We start from the raw sequence: 22,425 nt of genomic DNA, 5'->3' as shown, positions 1-22,425 counted from the left end.
ACTCTTCACGCCAAATCCTGGAAAAACCAAGGAATCATGACAGGCTTTTCTTGGGATGGGTCTGGGTAGTCTTCAGGTAAGCTCTGGGACTAGCCTGATGGGCCCAAGTGTGGGCTGGGAGGATTGACTGATGGTGATACTGGGTTAAGGCTGGAGGCAGGAGTTAGAGTTGATGTGCTAATGCAAGACTTGGGTCAGTGGTCAGATCAGCTGGAGTTAGATGGCAGGGGGATTTGATCCAAAGGGAAGTAAGGCAAGGCCAAGGTTAGAGGTCTGGACCCGGGAAGATAGGGGCTGTGACTTTTAAGTGAAGGGGGGTAAATCAAATGGGCAGATGTAAATTTTATATATAATTCATAACACACATATATGTATACACACACATATATATACATAACACATAATATATAAGGAATATAAAGATGGGAGATAAGAAGAATGAGTAGAGACCTGGTCAGTGAAATGTCTGAGCTGGAGAAGCTGAGAAATCATCTAGGGACAGGGAGCTAGGCTAGTATCAGAAGCAATAGCTGGACTTTTCCTCAGGAGGGCAATGTTATCTTTGTGTATTACACTAATTTTGAATGAGTAAATGGATGAATGAATGAAAGAAAAGGCATTTATTGAGCAGTTAATATGTAGGAAGCATTGTGCTAAGATCTAGTGATACAAATAGAAAAGCAAGGCAGACCCTGCTCTCATTGTGTGCTTTAACCCTATAGAAGGTTTTGGCCTCAGACGGAAATTCCCAGTGCAGGGTACAGTTGGCATAGCAGATGGTAATTCATCTTTTTTGTGTGTCATTTCCTTTAATAAAACCATATCTGTTTCTAATGTTGAACCATTTGAGAATGCTAAGGATTTTGGTGGTGAGAAACTTCTTTTTTGGGTCTTCAGATTCTGTGGTTGCTCAGGAGACTGGGGCTGCAACACTAGGGGCCACATCTTCACGAGGGTTGACTGTGACTTGGAGGCCAAACTGAAATCAGGCCAGTGGTCTGTGCATGCTGCTGTTCCCAAGATTAATCTTGGGTTGGTTGGCCAGCAGTTGGTATTGGGGAAGGGGACAGATGAGCCTTCCTCTATAAGGATTGCTCACCTTGATGATGACTGCAGGGTCCAAGCTGGAAGCAGGGCTGGTGATCTGGGCTCTTGGGTGTAGGGCCCTGGGCTCTCTCCCATGAGGGCCTGTGAGGAGGTGGTGACTGAGGTGGTTTGACCCACTTGGTACCTGTTACTTTATGTCTCTTTGTCAGAGGGCCTAGTCTGCTACGGCTAGGTTGGCTTCCCTTCCCTGCAAGTGGTGCTGGTCAGCGGTCAGTGTCAGTCAGGATGGTGTGCCCCTTTTCCACAAGGGTTTCTCCCTTTACGATGGCCGTAGGAGCTGGGATGGAAGCAGAGCAGGTAGTCTGGGAAGTGCTGTGGTATTGGGATTACCTGCCCTTTAGGGAGACATTTAAATGGGAGACTTTTTAAGTAACTTTGCTTTGGCCATCATGGGGCATGACCAGCCAAGGGGACTGAGCTTGAGGAAAACAGCATCTTCATCCCCCTTATCTTATTATTCACATCAGGATCAGGAGACAGTACTATAGGATAGATGAGGACTCTCCATACCCTTTAATTAAATAAACATCTATTATAATAATAACAGTCCTGCAATAAATTTCCACTCTGATCCGTCATCATGTAGTGGTTTCTCAGACCCTAACAAGCTAGAAAGGTTTTGGGGAAGAGTATGTGTATATATATATTGTGTGTGTGCAAGTACACACATGCATACTCATTGTTAAAAATCTATCTTGTTGTGGTCCCCTTGAGCACTCCCTCCTCTTTTAGTCAGTATAATATATAAAATTATAAGTAGCCAGAGCAGGAAAGAAGATGGCAAATGGGAACCTGGAAGTCATGTACAAACTGTTCTAAAGATCACAGGAGCATAATTTACAAATTGTATCATATTAACTAAAATTCACATCCTGGTAATATGTGCTGAATTAGGAGAAACCATCTCAGTGCTACTCCTCAAGATTCTGGTCCTGAGATACGCAGATTCCAGACAAAATCCAGACCTCCACAAATCCCAATCAGCAGAACATCACAAAGGTGCTCACAACTTTGGGATGAGGACTTTGACATTTTACTGATAACTTTGAGATGATATGGATAACTTAATGAACTAACCCTGAGGGGGTGCAGTTAGGAGTTGGTTTGTTTCCCCTGAAAACCCTAGAAAAACAAGACCTTCAACTCCTGTCACTTGAGAACTCTTCCATCTCCTTGGTGTCTGTACTGCCCAGTGCTCCCAATTCTAGTCCATGGTTACTACAGTGATATTCTCCACTTCTTCCCCTCCCGGTTTTCTTCTCCAACTCTGCCTGCCTCCCTTTACCACCCCGTCCCTTGTCCCCAGGCCATCTGCCACTATATCTCTCTCCTCTTTTTGCCTTATTAAAGTGTGATTACCACACTAATTTCTGCATTTTTCGTCCCTTCCCCTCCCAACAAACTTTCCTTTGTACCAAAGATTAAAAAAGAAAGAGGAAAAAACCGAACTCAACAGAACCACCAACAGATGTAATGGATCCGTCTTTAATCTTTGTTTTCCTTAAGATCTATTTTAACTTTGTAGGATAGGGGATAGGGAACAGACTTTGAATTTCTTTGGTATAAAGGACTTCTAAAGGAGGAAATTCCTTCTGCAGATGCATCACTTTTGCTGGATTTTACAGGCTTGCTGAGTTGCCTAGAGCAATGGGAGTTTAAGTGACTTGCCCTAGATCACCAACCAGCATATGTCAGAAGTGGGACTTGAACCCAGGTCTCACTGGACCTCCATCAGTCTCCCCTCCTATTTCACCATTAACATTGTCAATAGTCTCACATCCTTTTCACAAGTGTTGTTGTTTAGTCATTTCAGTTATGTATGACTCTTTGTGACACCATTTGGGGTTTTCTTGGCCAAGATACTGGAGTGGTTTGCCATTTCTTTCTCTAGTGAGCAAACAGAGTAAAACAGAGCAAACAAACAAACAAAAATCAGAGCAAATAGATTTTGCCTTCTCCTGTAAGGCAGACAGAGGTTAAGTGACTTGACCAGGGTCACACAGTTAGTAAGGGTCAGAAGCTGGATATGAACTCAGGTCTTCCTGACTCTAGGCCCAGCACTCTCTTTACTGAGCCACCTAGCTACCACCTCTTCTACAGAGAAAGTGAGGAGGAAAAGAGAAAGTGAATAGAAGAAGAGAGAAAACAGAGAGAGCAAAAGACCAAGGTGCCTGTGACAGGGAGTGGAAGAATGCCATTAGCTATGACCTTTGAACCTTAGGCAAGACTGTAAGATTGAAAGGGAGCTTCCCTCCTACCCCCCTGTACTTTCTGAGCCTTTTCCCCTGCTCGGTGGAGTTCCTGCACCACCTCAGGTATTTAATATCCTCATGTTCTATTCCACATTTCCACTTATAAAAGCCCATTCTCAGAATGATAAACTTCGCTTTAAGGAATAAATGACTCATTAGGCTTAATGCACTATTTCCTCTAGAGGCATTTGTATCATAACAAGGGATAAGAAGGTGCAAGTCAAAGGAACTCATAACTTGAGGTATCATCAGGCCTGGTAAATAGGATTATGTTTTCAGGCAGGGATACTTTTTTTTGGGGGGGGGTGAGGCAATGGGGTGAAGTGACTTGCCCAGAGTCACACAGTTAATAAGTGTCAAGTGTCTGAGGCCAGATTTGAACTCAGGTCTTCCTGAATCCAGGGCTGGTGTCTATCCACTGCACCACCTAACTGCCCCAGGGATGCTATTTTTTTTTAATCCCACCATGTGAAGCTGGCCCTGACATTGTGGCTCTCAGGTCATATGTAGATTATCTAAACCAGAGTCAGAGAATGTGAAGAGGATATGGCCCAGTGGAAGTCATCCTTCAGTCATCCTAATGCTTGGGCTTCATATCTTGGTTTATTTAAAGTTCACAGATTCATTTTGCTAAACTTCTTTCTGTGGGAAAAATACAAGTCAAGTGCAATAAATTCATGAGTAGAAATGAAACTAGAAAGCATGCTAACTCTTTAATACATCTAGGTGCCCAGTAAAAGTCATTTGCATTTGCACCAGTGAAGAAATGTGATATGGTAGAAAAATGTTCCATTTATTCCTTTTAAGTATTAAACAAGCCTGTATTGAAACAAAGTAACAAAAGTAAACTGTTATCAACAGCTGAAAGGTAATGAAATGTTTTCATATTTGATCTCCAAAAAGGTAGTTGAAAATACTTTTAAAAAAACCATTACTAAAATCATTATCATTTTCTAAAATGGTCCATACGTTTCTCTATACACATTGTCTCTGTGGACACTTGCAGAAGATACTACTACTTTAAAAAAGACAAGACCTTGTCCTAGTTACAGGAATTTTAAAAGTGAGGCCCCAAAGTACTATTTACAAAAGCTTCTGGCTATTTGCACCTTTTTCGCTTTTGTTCAGAGGTTAGCGCACTCCTTAGGGTTGCCTACCTTGACAGGATTGCACAGTATCAAGTAGAGTCAACTTGAGTTTCTCCAAGCATGTGTTGTTGGGAGCATGGCACTATTAGTTTGGCTTAGCAGGAACACTGGCCAAGGCAAGTGGAGTTGTAATGTTGGCCTGGTTTTGTGGACTTTCAGTGGCACTCAAACACTTGCACCACTTGGCTTCCCTTCCATGGTGCGGATAATCAGGAGTTGACTGTAACTTCTAATATATCTCCTAAGCTATTTACAGAGAGCTTGTTGGAAAAGAAAGAGAAGATTTAAATTTCTTAACACCCACAAAGACATACTCAAACATACATATTTAGGGCCAATCTCTGCTCCCTTAACTCAATGGCAAGCACACCTCAGTTACCTTCAGTCAGAATTTAGCCCATGTTTTGGCTCTTCAGGTTAGGTGCACTACTAACAAAACATTTTAAAAATGAAATGAAAAAGTCTGTTACCAAAACCTAAGTCCATCATTATTTGAAAGATGCAGAAGGGCAAGTAAATGGGTGGCACAGGGACAAAAGCATCACCAGCTGGGACCTAGTTGTGATTTTGGTATTTATAGTACCTTTGTCCCACACAATCCTGAAGGCTGAATTTATATGTCCTTCATAATGGAGGAAAAGAGGTGTCTTTTCAAGAAAAAAAAATGTTTCTGTCTCCCTGGTGACTTGTCAGCACTACTCAGGTCCCTGTGCTTCCATCTTGAAGGGCTGGCTGCCTTTCTTTGGTGGCAGGCCCATATTTGGTCAGTCTGAGGTGGGATTGAGTCTAAAGGCTCTTCAGCCTTCTCCCTGACATGTGGGAGCAAATTCAGGGATTAGAAAGGTTCAAAATGGTGGCCAAGCTGGGGTGAAGTGAGTGTTGAAATAAGGCATAGGTCTAAGTTGGAGTGATCATCATCAAAGGAGACTTCTCGGGCATAAGCAGCCCTGCTGATCCTTGTAATGTGGCGACTGTTGGCCCATCAGATGTTGCCCTGCCTTTATCCTTTTCTCCCTGATGTTATGTTGTAGAGACATGCAGTCCTTGTTTTCTTCTTGAGATATACATTCCCATGTCTGGATCAGAAGAGTGTTGAGATGGCTTGTTGAGTGGCAAATGTCACCAAGTTCAGATGAATCACAGCTGTCAAAACAGTGACTGTTGTTAATATAATGGTTATTTGCTCTTTTGGAGACTTCAATATTGCAGAAAAACACTGGTGATTGATCACACCCTTCACCCTCTCTCCTCCCTTCCCTGTTCCCTCTAGACAATAGACAGAACATTGAATCATTTTGACAAAAGAATCCAAAGCCACATAGAGAGAAAGCCGCAAGAAAAGAGCAATGTCTTTACATCATATTATGATGCTGCCAAAGAAAAATGACCACCAACCATGCAGTGCAAACATGCCTTACCCATGGCTTCCAAGACTGCAGCAGCCCCTTCCTGGAAGTCAGAGTGCATTTCCTCCAATATCACTATTTTCAGGACCATACACCATTCCCCTTCTTCCTCTCCCTACCAATTTCTTCTCCCAACCATGGTCTTAGAGTTGGGCAGGGGTACAGGAAAAAGGTGGGTAGGGATGAAAAGGGAGGCTCAAAGTAAAAAGTAAAGGAAACTCAATGGGGACAGAGTTGAGAAGAGTGTGAAGTTGTGGGGAAGCTGGTCAGATGGCACAGGCAAAGGTCTATGTACTTAATGAACAGGTGGTTTTTCTGAATGCTAGCTGGTGAGTGAGAGGAGTGCATGAATGGCTTTGCAACATGGCATCTGCTAAAAAAAAAGCATTGCTATTTCTACCCATTATCCTGAAATATGGCAAAGAGATGCTCATTAAGGAGCTCTGAAATCCAATGACCCTCTGATCTTATAAACAGAGAAATATTTAATGTTTATATTCCCGTCTACAGCCCTGGTACCTAATCATTCTACATAAAGCAAAAGGGAAGCTCCTTGCAGTACCTAGCTGCCATAGTGGATAGAGTGCTAGCCTTGGAGTTAGGAAGACCTGAGTTTGAATCCCTCTTTAGATACTAACCAGCTGTGCTGGACCTGGAATCAGGAAGACTTGTGTTCAGATCTGGTCTCAGACACTTACTGGCTGTGTGACCCAGGGCAAGTCGCTCGATCTCTCTGTCTCAGTTTCCTCATTGGTAAAATGGAGATCATCATGGCACCTAACTCGCAGGGTTGTGATGAGGATCAAATGGGATAATATGTGTAAAGAGCTTTGCAACCTTGAAGTGTTATATAAATGTTAGCTACTATTGTGATGATATGTTTACATGCACATACAGATATAGCTACAAATATATAGATGTAGATATATGCATGTTTTTTATATAGATTGCATGTATGCCCAGATGTACATGAATGAATTTGGTGCCAAACGTCTTTCACTACAATCCTCCCGTATTGCCTCCTCGTGGCACGGAAGTGACACTGGCTTCTCAGAGCATTCCAGTGCAGCACAAGCTCTAGCAGGTCATACCAAGATGGAAAGACCTGAGTGACTGGTGACAAGCTGGTGACAGATGATACTGTATTGTTCAGCATAGAAGAAGTTCATCACCAGAAGGCTGGCCATCAAGATATGACTTTTTTCCCCCTTTTAGCAACCTATGAAAACATTTGACTTGGGGTTGGGGGCTGCATCTGCATTAGCGGAAAGAGTATTCACACAGATAAAGTTGCATATCTTCTGAAGTATTGCAGTCAGCCAATGAAGTAGAGAGAGTAATAGGAGTGAATGTTTTTCATTAACTCTTCCTTTATCATTGTAAGGTCCTTAAATCTGTCAAGGGGCTTAGTCGCTTCATCCCACTCCTCCTACCCCCTTGCCTTGTTAATAGAAGAAACAATGAAGGCAAATGTTATTCTGGATCTGATTCTAAACCATTAGAAGCAAAGACTGTCTGCCCAAACAGAAATGACAGTAATGTTTGGAAGGTAGTGATTGTGCCATTTTGAATTCATGGTAGATAAGGAAGCTAGGTGGTACAGTGAATAGAATGCTGGACTTGGAGTCAGGAGGACCTGTGTTCAACTCCTTTCTCAGACATTTTCCACGCTATGTGGCCCTGACCAAGTCACTTAACCTCTGTCAGCCTCAGCCTCTCCCTTTACAAAATGGAGGTAGTAATAGAACTTCTCTCGCAGGGTTGTTGCCAAGGATCAAATGAGACTCTCTCTCGCTCGCTCTCTCTCTCTCTCTCTCTCTCTCTCTCTCTCTCTCTATATATATATATATATATATATATATATATTTATACAGACACACACACACACACACACACACACACATATATGAAGTGCTTTGCAAACTGGAAAAAGCACTATAGAAATGTTAGCTAAGGGAATACAGGGCACAGGCTGATGAGGACCCTAGGTTGTTGGAAAACAGATGGGATCTCAAGATCTACCACTCGATAAAGCCCGGGACCAACTCTATCCCAGGGAACTTGGAAAGAGCTGCTGGGCTACTGTCACCAGCAATATCTAGAAAGAGTATAGAAAACAAAAGGTACCTGGAAACTGGAGAGAGGCAAAAATGTTGTACCAAATTTTCAAAAGATGAAAAAAAATGGATACTTCAAAATGGTAGGCCAGTAGCTTGACTTTTTGTGTGTCTCGACTTGATACCAATGCTTTCAATGAAGACAGCTCCCTTATCAGCTTTACAGTTAACATGAAGGTAGGTAGAAGTGTCAGCTAACTCATTGAATGGCAAAATTGAGATGCAAAGAGATTTCAGTAGGCCATAACTATGGGTCAAAGGTAATATGATGAAGTTGAATATAAAGTTTTACATTTGCAGCCAGTAGGCATAGGATTTGGGAAATACGGCTAGGCAATAGTTTAGAAGAAAAGAATCTGTAGGTTTGAGTGGACTAGAAACTCAATATAAGTCAATAATGTGACATGCAGACAAAAAAGCAACTGTGAACTTAGGCTAATAGGAGACTCGGGTTCAGAATGATGGAAGTTATTATCCTATGGGGCAGCTAGGTGGCGTAGTAGAGAGAGTGCTGGGTCTGGAGTTAGGAAGAGTCTTCTTGAGTTCAAAGTTAGCCTCAGACACTTGACAGCTGTGTGATCCTGGACAAACCCTGTTTGCTTCAGTTTCCTTATCTGTAAAATGAGCTGAAGAAGGAAATGGTAAACTACTCCAGTATCTTTGCCAAGAAAACCCCAAATTGGGTTCAAAGAGTGAGACATGACTGAAACAACCGAACAACAACAAATTATCCTACTGTCCATTCAACCACACACCTGGAATGGGGTTTTCACTTTAAGGGGCCATAATTTGGAAAGAGTACTGATCAGCTGGAGGACATCTGGAGGAAGGCAATCAGGATAATGGAAGGACACAATGCTACACAAGAATCAGTTGTGGGAATGGGAGATAATTAGCCTTGAGAAGAGAAAACTCATGGAGAACATGATTATGGTATCAAAGCTCTAGAGCTGGAAATGGCTTTAGAAGTCATCTAGCCCAACTCATTTTACAGATGAGGAAACTGAGGCTCAGTGAAGTCACTTCCCAAAGTTACACAAGTAGAAAGTGACAGAGGTGAGATTTGAACCTAAGTCCTTCTACTAGAGAGAAAGTGTTTATTTCCACTCCACTCTGCTCCTGAAATCTTCAAATATTCGGAGGTTTAGATGTGGAAGATGAATCTAACTTGTTCATCTTGACCTTAACACATAGGAATAGGACTAAAGAATACTATGGGGAGGATGACTTTGGCTCAGTGTAAGAGAAATCCCTTAAGAGAGCTGCTCAGAATTGCAATGGGTATCCTCAGGAGGTAGTGATTTCCCCATCACTGAAGGGCCTTGAAGAATTGGTTGGATGACCACTTGTAGAAGAGAGGATTCCTTCTTCAGGTCCTATCCAGATTAATTGACTTCTGAGGTCCCTTCCATGAACTCTTGAGTTTTTATGTTGTTCCCTCCCTTTCCCTGGGTATAACTTTACCCATAACAACCTTATTGGCTCTCAGTGAAGTCTGCATGCCTCAAGGTCCCAGGCATAAAGTGACAGGCCAACATCAAAGGGGAATTTCTGCAGGCAAAAGAGTCATTGCATAAGATGTGGTTTCTAGGTTTGTGATGCCGACCCTTGAATGACAAGGTAACTCTATTAATAAGCACATTTGCAGGAAGTGCCTCCCTGAGGGACATTGTCACAGATCAGCCTGGAGTAACCCCAAGGCTGGCAGCAGCAGGCACAGCAGTGACGGCCTCATCTGATTTCACCTGGCATGAGGTTAGATCGCATGGTTCTTATGATCCTAGATTCACAGTGGAGAGGGATGTCAGGGACCATCTAATCCAGACCCCTTCTTGTACAGTTGAGGAAACTGATGTCCAGAGAATGAAGTCACTTGCCCAATGTCAGACACGTATTAAGTGTCAGAGGCGGGATGAACCAAAGCATTAACATGGATGAAACCATTTGCTTTTATAATGTTTCAATTCACTGGGCTTGAGTTTATTTTTTTTTCTAAACATGTGGGTGAATACATTTCTTAATTAATTCTGGGAAAGCATCTATGACAAAGCTTTGCTCATGTGTACCCATTAGTGGGAAGTGAGTCTTTGTTTAATATAAAATGTTTTTTGAATGGGTGTTGGTCCAACCTGATTTTTTTTTACATAATAAGTTTATTGACACTGACTGGTCCACATCAGAACAGTTTAAGCACTCTAACTTCTCATGAATTTTTTTGGTTACATACCGTAGCACTGGTGAAGACCTTGGCTAAGACAAGCAAGCCACTCTGGCTGCCAGATATACCCAGGTCCTGATTAGTGAGAACAGTGAATAATGAATAGAGTGAAGAGGTATCATTATTTGAATTCGCACTATTTAGAGTTATATATAAAATCTGGTAATTGTTCCATCCTGATGGAAATAGGCAATCCAAATTGGAATAATGCAACCATTCATGAGATCCATTATTTACACTAATTGGGACTTACTTGTACTCTACTTTTTTTGGGAGGGTAGCCCCCTTTTCTACTGAGGAGGGAAGTATGGTGTAGTAATTATGGCATTTTAGGAAAAAGCATGGGATTCAGAATCAAAAGGCTCTGCTACTTAAAACCTGTGTGAGTCTGGGCACATCACATCACCTTTCTGGACCTCAGTCTCCTCATCTGCAAAACGAGACATTTGGAGATGATTTCCAATAGTGTCTTCAAGCTCTAAATTTTACAAATCTCCCTTTTCTTTCTAGGAGCCTAATTTCTTGGTAATGATATTTTCTCCTTCAGTTATCACAGAGATATATCACATTTGACTTCCACTTCTTACCTGAGCTTCTCAGGTAGTATGTTGTCCTATGGTTATTTGTGTGTTATGTCCTATGACCAGAGTATAAGGTCTACAAAAGCAGAGCCTGTATTTCATCTAGACTTCATACATTCCCAGCATCTAGTCAGGTGGGCACCAGCAGGTAAAGCTAGCTCTTTCATATGGTTGGATATAAAATATAGGAAGCATTTTTTATGTTGGAAGAAATTAATTTAAAAAAGACACTATGATGATCCCAATGGGTGGCACATCAGGTACACTAGGATGGTGCTTTGGGGGTATCATGTCACCAGAGCATAAAGAAAAGCAGTGTGTATGAAACTAGGGACATGGACCAGCTAGGGATTCAACTGTCAGAGACCTTCCGGAGGCAGAGGGTCCTCCTTTCTTTAAGTGGGAGCACACCCCAGCCCAAGAGCAAGGTAGGCCATTAGTTCATTATACCACAAAGATTTTTCTGGGGAGGCCAGATCTGCAATTTCATTGGTATAAAGAATTAGCTGAGGAAATTCTCTCTCCCAATGCAGGTCAGCACCTGTTTTGCAATTTACAGCCTTGAAAGGTTGCTTGAGGTTAAACTGGGTCACATAATGGGTACCAGAATGATACTTAAGTCATCCTGATTTCCAGCTCTCTAGCTACTAAGTCATCCTGCCTCTTAGCATACAGATATGTCCTGAAAAAAAAATTTGTTTTTTTTTTCGGCAATCAGATTTAAGTGACTTGCCCAGGGTCACAAAACTAGTAGGTATCTGAGGATGAATTTGAACTCAGATCCTTCTGAGTCCAGCGCTGGTGCTGTATCCACTGCACCACCTAGCTGCCCCATGAAAAGGTTTTTTAAAACTAAGGCATTCCCTGGCTCAAGCTGAAGGCTGTGACAGCCAGCAAAGCTTAGAGATGAAGATGCATAAGAATGCCTCAGGGAGCCAAGTTGGGAATAAGCTTCCAGCTGGGGCTAAGAATTCTGCTTTGGTGCTCTCTTGGTTTGAATCTTTTCAAAATTCCAAAGTATATTGTTTGTGGGGTCTTGCCTTTGATTCACTTGTGGGCAGCACTGTCCACTATAAATCTTCCTAAGTGGAACTCTTTCCATATCCTGGGATCAGATGACTAGAGGAAGAAGAATGTAGGATGTTCCTAGGGGATTCCTGAATGGATCAGCAGACTGGGCTCTCCCTTCCCATCAAGGCAATCCCTCCCTATCGGCCTTCTCTGTCCAGTATTTGGGCATCTATTGTGAGAACTGTGTACTTTAACAGTTACTGAGAACTCATTACTTCAAAAGGCTGGGTAGTCTAGGTAGGTGGATAGGGGAAGGGAGGAGAAGGGAAAAGAGAATACAGGAGAATAGGTAAAACGTAAAGGGGGAAAGAAAGCAGTAGGTAGATGAATAGAACAGGACGATTGCCCTCTTCTTTAATTCCTAGTAATCTCAATCCCAGGCAAGTTACTTAATAGTCATTTCTTTCCTTCAGACCTTCCTTATGTACCTACTATGTCAAAAGTGTTTGGCAGACAGGTAAAAGAAAGCTTGTCTAGGCATGCTATTGACTTATTCTCAAAATAAGTCATGGGGTGTGGTATTTTTTGTTTTTATTTTTAAACTTATGGTGTTGGGTTAACCTCTGCCAGGTTCTCTGGTCATTCATCCTGGTCTTAGGCAGTTTATAAAGCTGATGATAAATGGGATGGGATTAGAACTGCCATATTTTATTGCATTTCCTAAGTGAAAATATTGTCTACACTCCTAGTGGGTAGAGTTTGGCTGCTGTAAAAGTCACCTTTCTGTTACAGTACAATTCATCCCCAAGACAAGAAGTGGATGGACACATGATACACAGAGGGGAAAATTCAGGGAAGGAGAAGCAGCAGAGAGCAGGGTTACATTACCTTTCTGGCAGAACCCCCCCTTAGGAAGGAAGCATTGTTAATATCAGGCAACGCAATTAAGCTTTCGGTGCTCTTTTAATATGGTTAGACATGCAAATCAGCCTGGAGAAATGTCTGCATGCTCCAATTTAATTGATTGTTAACTTTGACACAGATGTGGCAGCTCAGAGCATCCCTCTTCCCAGTGTTGAGCTGAAAAAACCAGTTACTTACTGAATGTTTGCCTGCCAGTCAAACCACTGTTGAGAAGCCTAATACATGAGAGGTTTTGTTCTGACAAAAAAGGGAGGGAAATCAACTAATTAAAACCAATGTCATTGCTTATCCTAGACAATTTTGGGCATACAACTTCCCCTGAACCAACGGACTGTTCCAAGAGCTATTACCCATCCTCTTGACTCAGAAAATCACTAAAATATGGTTGGATATAAAAATATAAGAATATTTACTAGGTGCATGGCACATAGTAAGTGCTTAATAAATGCTTTTTGGCTGGCTGACTGACTTGTAGGTCAACTCATTCCCCCTGCCACTGTCTTACTAGATCTTGGGAGGGACATGACTATGGAAAAGAGGCATGCATTATGAGTTAGAGAGGATGGTGACTGAGCCAGCATCCTTGGTAACATTCTCAGAAAAGGCTCTTAAGTCTGAATTAACCTTCAACAGTTTAATTCTAAGTCTAAATTAACCTTCAAAAGCCACTACGGGTTTTCTTCTCCCTGCCTCACCATGTCTACTCATCCTCTTCTCTCATTAGCTCCCATTGTAGCCCCATGTCTCCAGCCAGACTTTCTCTGCAGCCATCTTTGCGTTTTCATCCTCCTCTGCTTCCATTTTTGCTTTTCTTTCCTCGTAGGATGTCTTTCTTCTTTTCAGCTTCTATACTTCAGACTGTTTTGCCCTTGATCCAATTCCAGGGGCCTCTATCCCTAAAATACCCTATATTTAACTACTTGGTACTTATTTTACATTTATTCTTTCCATATTTACATATTTTCTCTCCCATAGAAGGCAACTTCCTGGAGAACAGGGTTTTTTTAAAAAAATTGTTATTTTATTTATTTATTTGTTTATTTTTTTTGTGTTTGCATCCCCAGTGCCTAATGCAGGGACTGGATGGTTGGCCATATGAAATGATGGTTGATTAATTGACTGATACTCTGATCAATGTCTTACTTCAAAGCCCTTGTACATTGTTTGTCTTAGATTATCTTAAAGTCTTTATGTCCTGTTGTGATTGCTAATGCTTTTCTTTTTAGCCTAATTACACCATAAGTTCCACTTGAAGGGCCAAATCTGTTTCTTCTTTTATATTCCTCACAGCAAGTACTACCTAGAAAGGGTAATTAACAAAATCTTGGTGAACGAATGGATTGTTTATTTGCTAATTATCTTTTCTATGAGCATCCCTCCTCATCTAAGCTGTTGAGTTTAGTTTTAATATCCTCAATTCTTCACTGCCTAACTATTTAACTGTGTTAGTGGTTCTTAATACATCCAGGATATCTACTAAAGGGGATTTAGGGAAAATAAATATTAAATGAAGAGTGGAAGGGTTGTGATCTGTAACAATGGAGGGAGTACTACCCTGAAGAGATCACAGATTCATTGTAGTATGAAGTATGTAGTTGGCTAACGGACCAACAATGCTAGTCCACGTACTATCTCTTGATCTCCCATCTGTCAGAATTGTAGAAGCCACTTTCCCCTCCCTCAGAAGAGAACAAACAGATTTTTAAAATTTTTAATTTTAAAATTTAAATCTTTAATTCTTAAATTAACATTAGGGAGGTTTGATAACATTCTGGAACTTTGTATTTAAAGACAGAACAAATTTTTGTACCATGAGTGTAAAATTAGTTTTTCTTGGAAAAAAAAAAGGCGATGCATTGCATTCATCTTTAGTTCATTGTCTTGACTTTTCAATTTCATATTTTTATCCCCCTTTTTCCATGATCAATTTTAATTCTTAATTCTTAGCATTGTGACTTTGCTTCATCCAAGTCTGGTTGCCCTAGCTAGCTCAAAAGTCATCTTATCTTTTTAAATACTCCAAGATGAGACTAAGTCTACTTTCCCAAACCAGTGTTATCACCCTTAACAAGGAAGGATGGTGGTATAAAGGTCAAAGTTAGGTCGTGGGACCTAAGAGACCCAGATTCTAGTCCCTGCTCTCCCTTTACTAGGTGATCGTTGACAAGTACTTTAACTTTCCTGGGACTCAACTTTCCTCATTTGTAAAATAAGGGGGTTGGACCAAATGATGTCTGAAGTACCCTCAAGCTCTAACGACCTTGCAGTCTTGAGGACAGAGGAAGGAAAGGTTCTGTTGTTTCTCTTGTATTGCCCTTAAGTGCTTTAACACAGTCTGTGAATAGACAATTACCAGGTTGAGTTATTGACCTGGAAGGCCCTTTATGAAATTTCTTCTGAAATTCTTTTGTATGGACTTAGCTGTGTACATGTTTCCTCTGGGAGACTTCTTGAGAACAAGGATTGTTTTATTTTCATTTGTGTGTTCTCAGGGCCTTGAATAGTGCCTAATACATAGTATGTAAGTGCTCAAAAATGCTTATTGAGTTGAGTTGAAATGATGTTTTCTCTGAATGTATATTTGTATTAATTCTCTAATGATTACTAATACTAGTGACCAGGATTTTCCTTGGGATGGCTAGATGGACAGTCATAGGCTCTCGTAGCATCTCAGTGAAATTCAGTTGTTGAAGAGAGTCTGGCTAAGCAGAATTTTCGGCCAGTGTCTTCTTTTACTCAATAAGGTAATGGCAGGGGTTTCTTATCCACCTAGACTTTCTGAGTTGGGAAGGACTACTAAAAAAAAAAGGCACTAGCAACGTGGGCTGTAAATACCATGGGATTCTCTAACAGGTCTGGTTTGCAAGCTGCCTCACTTAAACCACAGTTTTATCAGTGCTTTTAAGGCACGGATCCAAGTTGGAGTATTGGTTTTACGTCCGATTTGAAATTGTACTTTGTTTAAAGCTCTCTTATCAAGACCAATAGGTGTAACTTTGGGCTCTTTATCATGGCGGTTCCCACAAAAATGAATGTTATGCTAAGTAGACAGGCACTTCAGTTTCTGTTGATTGACAAGCAGGGGGTTGGCCAGAATCCTGTCAAGACCATCATTAGCTTCCATTGCTCTCCTGTTGGTGCAAATCTTGTAAGAAAAGCAAAAAGACTTGTACACAGTGGGGCTCAGTGAACTTCACTGCTCTGCTAGCCGATTTCTTCCTTAGGAGAACTGTCCAAAAGTGGAATGGGCAGTCCTGAAACTGTCCACAGAGACTAGTGAGATTACAATGCCTACTAACTCCATAAGTAGAGGGGTCTAAGTCCCATTTGTCTTTGTAACTCTCCCAGAGTCTAGCACTTTCAACATATTTAATTAAGTGAAGGTTTTATAACAGGAGGCCATTTAGAGTTGTTTTAGGAGAATTAAAACTATGCCATAAAATATGCATTTTCTATCTACCTCCCTGGTGCTCTATGTGGATGTTAGGGATGGGACCTGCTTTGCTGCCTTGCTACCTAAAAGAGAACTCTTCCTCACTCAATTTCAATGCTAGAAGTATGTTACACCAATGGAATATGAGCTCATGAGTAGCTCCACCATTGAAGGTCACAAGGATTAGGCTGATTCTGAATTCCCCTTCATGTACTCTACAGTTTCCCTAATTGCCTCTTTGCTTTTGCATGGGCTGTCCCCTGTGCCTGTACCTTATCTTCATTTTTTAGCATTTCTAGGTTCTATTAAAATTCAATCCATGTGCTACCTTCTAAAGGAAGTCTTTTCTGATTCCTCTCTCTCTCTTTCTCTGTCTCTCTCCCTCTCTCCCTCTCTCTCTCTCTCTCTCTCTCTCTCTCTCTCTTTCTCTGTCTCTCTCCCTCTCTCCCTCTCTCCCTCTCTCTCTCTCTCTCTCTTCCTCCTCCTCCCTCCAGATTATTTTGAATTTACATATTGTATCCCTCAATAGAATGAAAGTCTCTTGAGGGAAAGGAGAATGGAAGGACTGTTTTTCCTTTTGTCTTTGAATCCTCAGCACCTATCACAGTGGCTCGCACATAGGATGTCTTTATTAAATGCTTGCTGAATTGAACCCAATTGAATTCAAAGTCAATAGATAACATGGATATAGCATGAATTTATTAAAAGACAAATACTTACTGTTGTAATATACTGATTACTATCATGTTTCAACCTGGAATTCTTCCCAGGGAGAGCTGGTGATGTGCACTGGGAGGGGGGTTTGGAGCCAGGATTTGAAGCGCTTTCATCTGAAAATGTGTCTGGAAGAAGCTGCGACAGCCCAGGGTGGGCTGAACTGCTAAAGCCGCTGATGCTCTCACCAGAGGTGCACTGCGATGACTCAGAACTCTCGGTAACTACAGACCGGGAGGAATAATAATAATACAGTTTAGTCAAACATTAATCAGTTTATTAATTTATAGAACATAAGTGCCCCAACTTCTTGTGTTTCAAGTCTAATTTCTTTTGATATTGGAAAGCCTAAATTACAACATTCTCTGCATATTAATTCCTTTTCATCATCATCAATTCACGTAGTACCTGCTGGTGACTAGGAGATACTGTAATACCTACTAACTTTTACCTGGAGCTATTGTAATAACTGCCAACTTTTTAGTTTTCCTTGGATCTTTATGTTTGATAAATACTTTAAAAATCACTTATTTTTATCTTTTTAATTTTTTTGCTTTTTGGTGAGGCAGTTGGGGTTACGTGGCTTGCCCAGGGTCACACAGCTAGTAAGTGTCAAGTGTCTGAGGCCGAATTTGAACTCAGGTCCTCCTGACTCTATGTCACTGTACCACCTAGCTGCCCCTAAAAATCACTTTTCAAGTGAAGAGTTGGGCTATCTGTTCATTGATTTTTCCCCCTCTTATAACTACTCTATGGTATATATTTATATTTTTAAGTTAAAGTGAGTTAACTTTGAGAATTTCATAGCAACACTTGCAGTAATCAGAAACACTCAAGATGTATCCAAACTCACTGGTCTAGCCAGTTGAGCTATCTTCCTCTCACTCACTGAATCTGAGCACTTGAACTGGCCTAATCAGTAAACGTCACCCCACCCCCACTATTGTATGCCTCTCCCCCACCTCACATAATTTTAACCTTCTTTGGTACCATGTACAAATCCACTTACTCATTGATGGCTGGCTTCCTGTGTCCTGTTCTAGCTCATCTTCTTCTATGCAAGTTTTAATGTCATAAGTCCAGGGATAGAAAGGAGGGCTTAGCAGACCTGAATAAGATGGACTAGAATAAACATGAAGGTTTAGTGACCCCAAAATTGAAGATGAAGACTGGCTGCTTGAGGAAGAGGTGCTGCTGTTGGAGATGGTAGAATGGGGTCTTTTGAAGGGTGTTGAGTGATCAAATGAAGATACAGCTATAGATGCCCTAGATCTTGACTCTAGAAACAAAAGAATAAAAGAAAATGTTAGTCTTTCCTCTTTTCCCTGTTATCATCCAAGCCACTGATAGATTGATCTTTTAATCTAATTCCATCTCTTCCTTTCCCTTCTCTTGCCTTCCCTTCTCTTGCTTTTCTTTCTCTAGGCTAGAAGTACAGAGGTCACTCCAATTATTGCTTGCAAAGCAGGCTTTGATATGTTTTGTTTCCAGGCTGGGCCAGTTCATCTCCCTTTGGTAGCCTAATGGTCTCTTATTCTACAGGGTTCATTGTATTAGTCTTAAGGTCTTAAGACATCATATGGTCTTGAGGTGGACACCTGATTTGAGTACTACAGCTCAGAAAACCTGAGCTCTATGGCAGCAGGGATTACATCCATGCACCATCATGGCCAGCCTCAGGTTAACCTTCATAAGGCAAAGCTCCACTCATAATACCCTCTTACTCAAAACTCAGAACCTGAAAGCTGGAAGAAGTTCAGAGACCAAAATACAACTTGGTATTGATTAGGAAACTCCTCTATGACGTAACCAATAAGTAATTTTCACCTTGGATATGAATACTGTAAGTGAGAAGAAGCCTGTTCCCACCCAAGGCAGCCCACTCTTCACTTTGAGATAGCTGCAATAATTATGAAGTTTCCCTCTTATATCATGTCAAAATCTTTCAATAAATTTTTAATAACTCTCTATTGCCTCTTAAATAAATGAGTGCTTGAGTGGGATGCAAACTTTGTATTATATTAGTCTGGTAATACAACTACCACATATTAGACAATTCATTATTTTGCTTCTCCTACATGTTCAATGAGGGGATCATTCACTGGTCACGAGACCTTACTGTTCATGAGGCTATGATTGTTATACATAAAATCCTTGACCCTTAGCTAGCAAAGCTCCGAGTCTGGTGTTCTATTTTTAAAGTCCAGTTTCTCCAGTAGAAGAAAGAACAAAGAGCAAAGTAACAAGTGGTACCTGTTCCCTTCATGATGTAATCTATTGCCCGGTCACTTATGGCTGCATCGCTGGGTTTGATGTCCATAAATGGTTTGTTGCCTATTCCCATAGATACCATTTCCTGCATCCTGAGTTCTAAGATAGAAAAATGTGCGATATTTGAGAGAGAAACTTCACAGAATTGTAGATTTTCAACTGGAAGGAATGTTAGGAGTCATCTTGCCCATTCCCTTTTTTCTCAAAGGACCTTGTTTCTAGAAAGGTCATGTGACTTGCCCAATGATGCGCGGATTGCACAAAGCAGAGCCAAGATTCAATGCCAGGTCCTTTGACTCCAAATCCAACACTCTTTAAGTGGAGCTTAACTGACAATTTACTAGGGAATATCCACTGTTTCAGGGCATCTGTCAATAGAGAGACTGAACTAACAAACAGGAGGAGGAGGACTGAAGTACAAAGTCGAATAAGGCAGGCTATCAAAAACAAACAAACAAACAAACAAAACGTTGTCACGACCTGAGAGATCTGTAGGAGCGAAAGAGAGAAGAAACAAGAAAACGGCCCTGTGGCAACAAGAAGGATGTTGATAACTGAGGGAGCTCTCTGTCTTTGGCTCAGTTTTTGTAGCTGTAGGAACTAATTCCATTGTGGCCCTCTGGGGTCCTGGCAGCAGGGGATCATGTGAATGGAGTCACCTAGCAGAGATGGCAAGAGCATGGGGGTAGAGAAAGCAGCACCTTCCAGAATTCATTCTGGAAATGAATTCTGGGAAAAGGCCATTTGAACAGGCAAGAGTAGGGGGCAGCTATGGAGAGGTCAGTTTCATTAAAGTGGACTTTCTCCCAATCACCTATTAAAAAACCCCCCTCTAGGTGTGAAGTATTTATAGCTTTCAAGTAGCTAATTCTCCATAGCTCCAGAGAATAGTTACTCTGATTCGCATGGCTGAATTCTTTATGCTCAAGATGTAATATGACCTGTCTTGCAGTCTCCTTCGTATTAAACTATCATGTAAAATGAAATTTGAATGAGCCCTCTCCAGCATGAGCTACTGCTATTGACTTGTAACTTCCTCATATTCTATACCTCTGTTCCTCAGAGCTTGTCTCCAAAGGATTTTCCCTATGATATTTGTCCAAGCAATTTTCACTTCTGCTGAACTTGCTTGAAGGATGTATGTATCCTGGGATTTCCGCCTCCTTCGGAACCAGATCTCAAACCTCAGACCACTGTCTCCAACGTTCTCTGTCATTCCAATTTCAGCAGTCTGAAACCATATGCAGAAAAATCAGTGTGTTCAATTTCATCTTAGCATTTTCCACAGCCATGTAAAATTGTTTTCACTGCTAAGAATCTGATGGTCCAAATAATTCAACATGGGAATTAATTTACTGTACAAAGCAAATCTGGATTTTCTATGGTCGCTTCTGAGAACTGCAACCATTTCACACATTTATAAAATGTTATTTTTCTCAAATGACTTGTGTATATCAATGTTATCTCACCAGTCAACCTTATTCATTAATCCATGGTTAAGGGAGGGGGCAGAGATTATTCTCCATACCCTCAACCCTTTTTTATATAGGACAACTACAATTATAATTAAGTGATTTTCCTGAAGCTTAATTCTGAGCTTTAGCGCGCACACACACACACACACACGCACCCCTCCAGTGGTTCCCCCTATGTCTTCAGAAGCAAATGTAAAATCCTATGTGATATTTAAAGCCCTTTACAACCGGTCCCTTACTACTGTTCTAGTTTTCTCACACTTTACTCCCTCGTGTATACAGTGGACACTAGCTGCAATCCACACTGGTCTCCTTGATGTTCCTTATAGAAGATACTTCATCTCCTGACTCCGTGCATTTTCACTGGCTGTCCCTGGTGCCTGGAATATTCTCCTTCTTCACCTCTGCCTCCTGGCTTCTTTGAATAATCTGCTCAAATATCACCTTTTGCAAGAGGCCTTTCCCAATTCCCACTCCACCTGTACCCCCAAGTACTCCACTGCTATTGCTTTCCCTATGGTATTTTTGTTATTGTTTTTCAAGTTATGTCTGACTCTCCATGACCCCATTTGGGGTTTCCTTGGCAAAGATACCAGAGTGGCTTGCCATTTCCTTCTCCAGCTCATTTTACAGAAGGGGAAACTGAGAAACCAGGGTGAAGTGACTTACCCAGGGTCACACAGCTAGTAAGTATCTGAGGCTGGATTTGAACTCAGGTCCTCCTGACTCTAGGCCTGGCCCTCTATCCACTGGACCACCTAGCTGCCTTAAGCGATCACCTTCCATTTGGATTGCTTATATCTTGCTTGTACAATTTTTTGCATGTGAGCTCCTTGAGGACAGGAATTATGTTTTTGCTTTTCTTTGTATCCTCAGTGTTTAGCGCAGTGCCTGGCACATAGTAGCACTTAATAAATCCTTTCTTATGGATTAACATGTCTTGTCAAAAGTCAATGAAGAGCAGAGACAGGAGCAAAGGGTGAGTTAGCAGAAACCCATACGGAGGTGACCATGATGTTGGGATGAAATTACCCCAGTTTAGTGCTTGGCTCTTAATGAATACTTGTTATGTGACTGACTGATCTTTCCCCTTCTCCCTTCCATTTTGTATCAGCCAGGACTCTGATTACTTTGTTATTTACTAGATGGCAAATTCCTAAGTGGTGCAGTGGATAGAGTGCCAGACCCAGAGTCAGAAAGACCTGAATTCAAATGTGACCTTAGACTGACCTCAGACCCCGTTTGCCTCAGTTTCCTCATCTGCAAAGTGAACCGGAGGAGGAAATGGCAAACCACTCCAGCATCTTTGCCAAGAAAACCCCAAAATGGGGTCATGGAGGGTCAGACAGGACTGAAATGACTCAATGACAGCAACAACAAATTCCTGGTTAGTGCTGCGCCATGAATTAATCGAGTTTCTGTGACGCGCTTTCCCAGGGCCATGCACACTGGGGGGTGTTCTGATCCCAGGAGTGCTGGCTCCCATAACATTGCCATCCCCCTGAGACTACCCTGTCCTCTGATGGAAAATCCCTGAAACCCAATGGTTTGTGCAAACTGAAAGAAGAGGTTTTGCCTTGGTGCTCTTTGAAGCACTGAATTGTTATGGATGGGTTTCAGCTCGGAGAGTAGATGCTGTATATGTACATATGTAATGTTTTTATTTTTTTAAAATCTAGATCGTGTCTCACACTTTCTCTACTACTTATAGTCTTAGACAATTGTCTACAGCAGGGGTGGGGAACTTCTAGGTCCTTGGGTGCAACCT

At 41.4% G+C, this 22,425-nt stretch overlaps 1 protein-coding gene across 1 annotated transcript in view; it reads right to left on the bottom strand.

The window, feature by feature from the left end:
• Positions 1-2,576: 2,576 nt before the first annotated feature.
• The window catches only part of PLEKHG4B (pleckstrin homology and RhoGEF domain containing G4B), a 190,138-nt gene continuing 170,289 nt past the window's right edge, over positions 2,577-22,425 (bottom strand). The window contains 6 exon segments of the mRNA XM_020985684.2: positions 2,577-5,650; positions 12,942-13,001; positions 16,918-17,135; positions 17,921-18,190; positions 19,165-19,281; positions 20,233-20,413. Coding sequence (XP_020841343.1) covers positions 12,960-13,001; positions 16,918-17,135; positions 17,921-18,190; positions 19,165-19,281; positions 20,233-20,413 — 828 coding nt within the window. The 3' untranslated portion in view covers positions 2,577-5,650; positions 12,942-12,959.

Source organism: Phascolarctos cinereus, unplaced genomic scaffold (genome assembly GCF_003287225.1).
Source record: "Phascolarctos cinereus isolate Bilbo 61053 unplaced genomic scaffold, phaCin_HiC Scaffold_4;HRSCAF=312, whole genome shotgun sequence".
In the NCBI taxonomy this organism is placed as follows: domain Eukaryota; kingdom Metazoa; phylum Chordata; class Mammalia; order Diprotodontia; family Phascolarctidae; genus Phascolarctos; species Phascolarctos cinereus.
The sequence above is the reverse complement of the archived record's forward strand: the minus strand, read 5'-3'. Positions and strand labels throughout refer to the sequence as shown.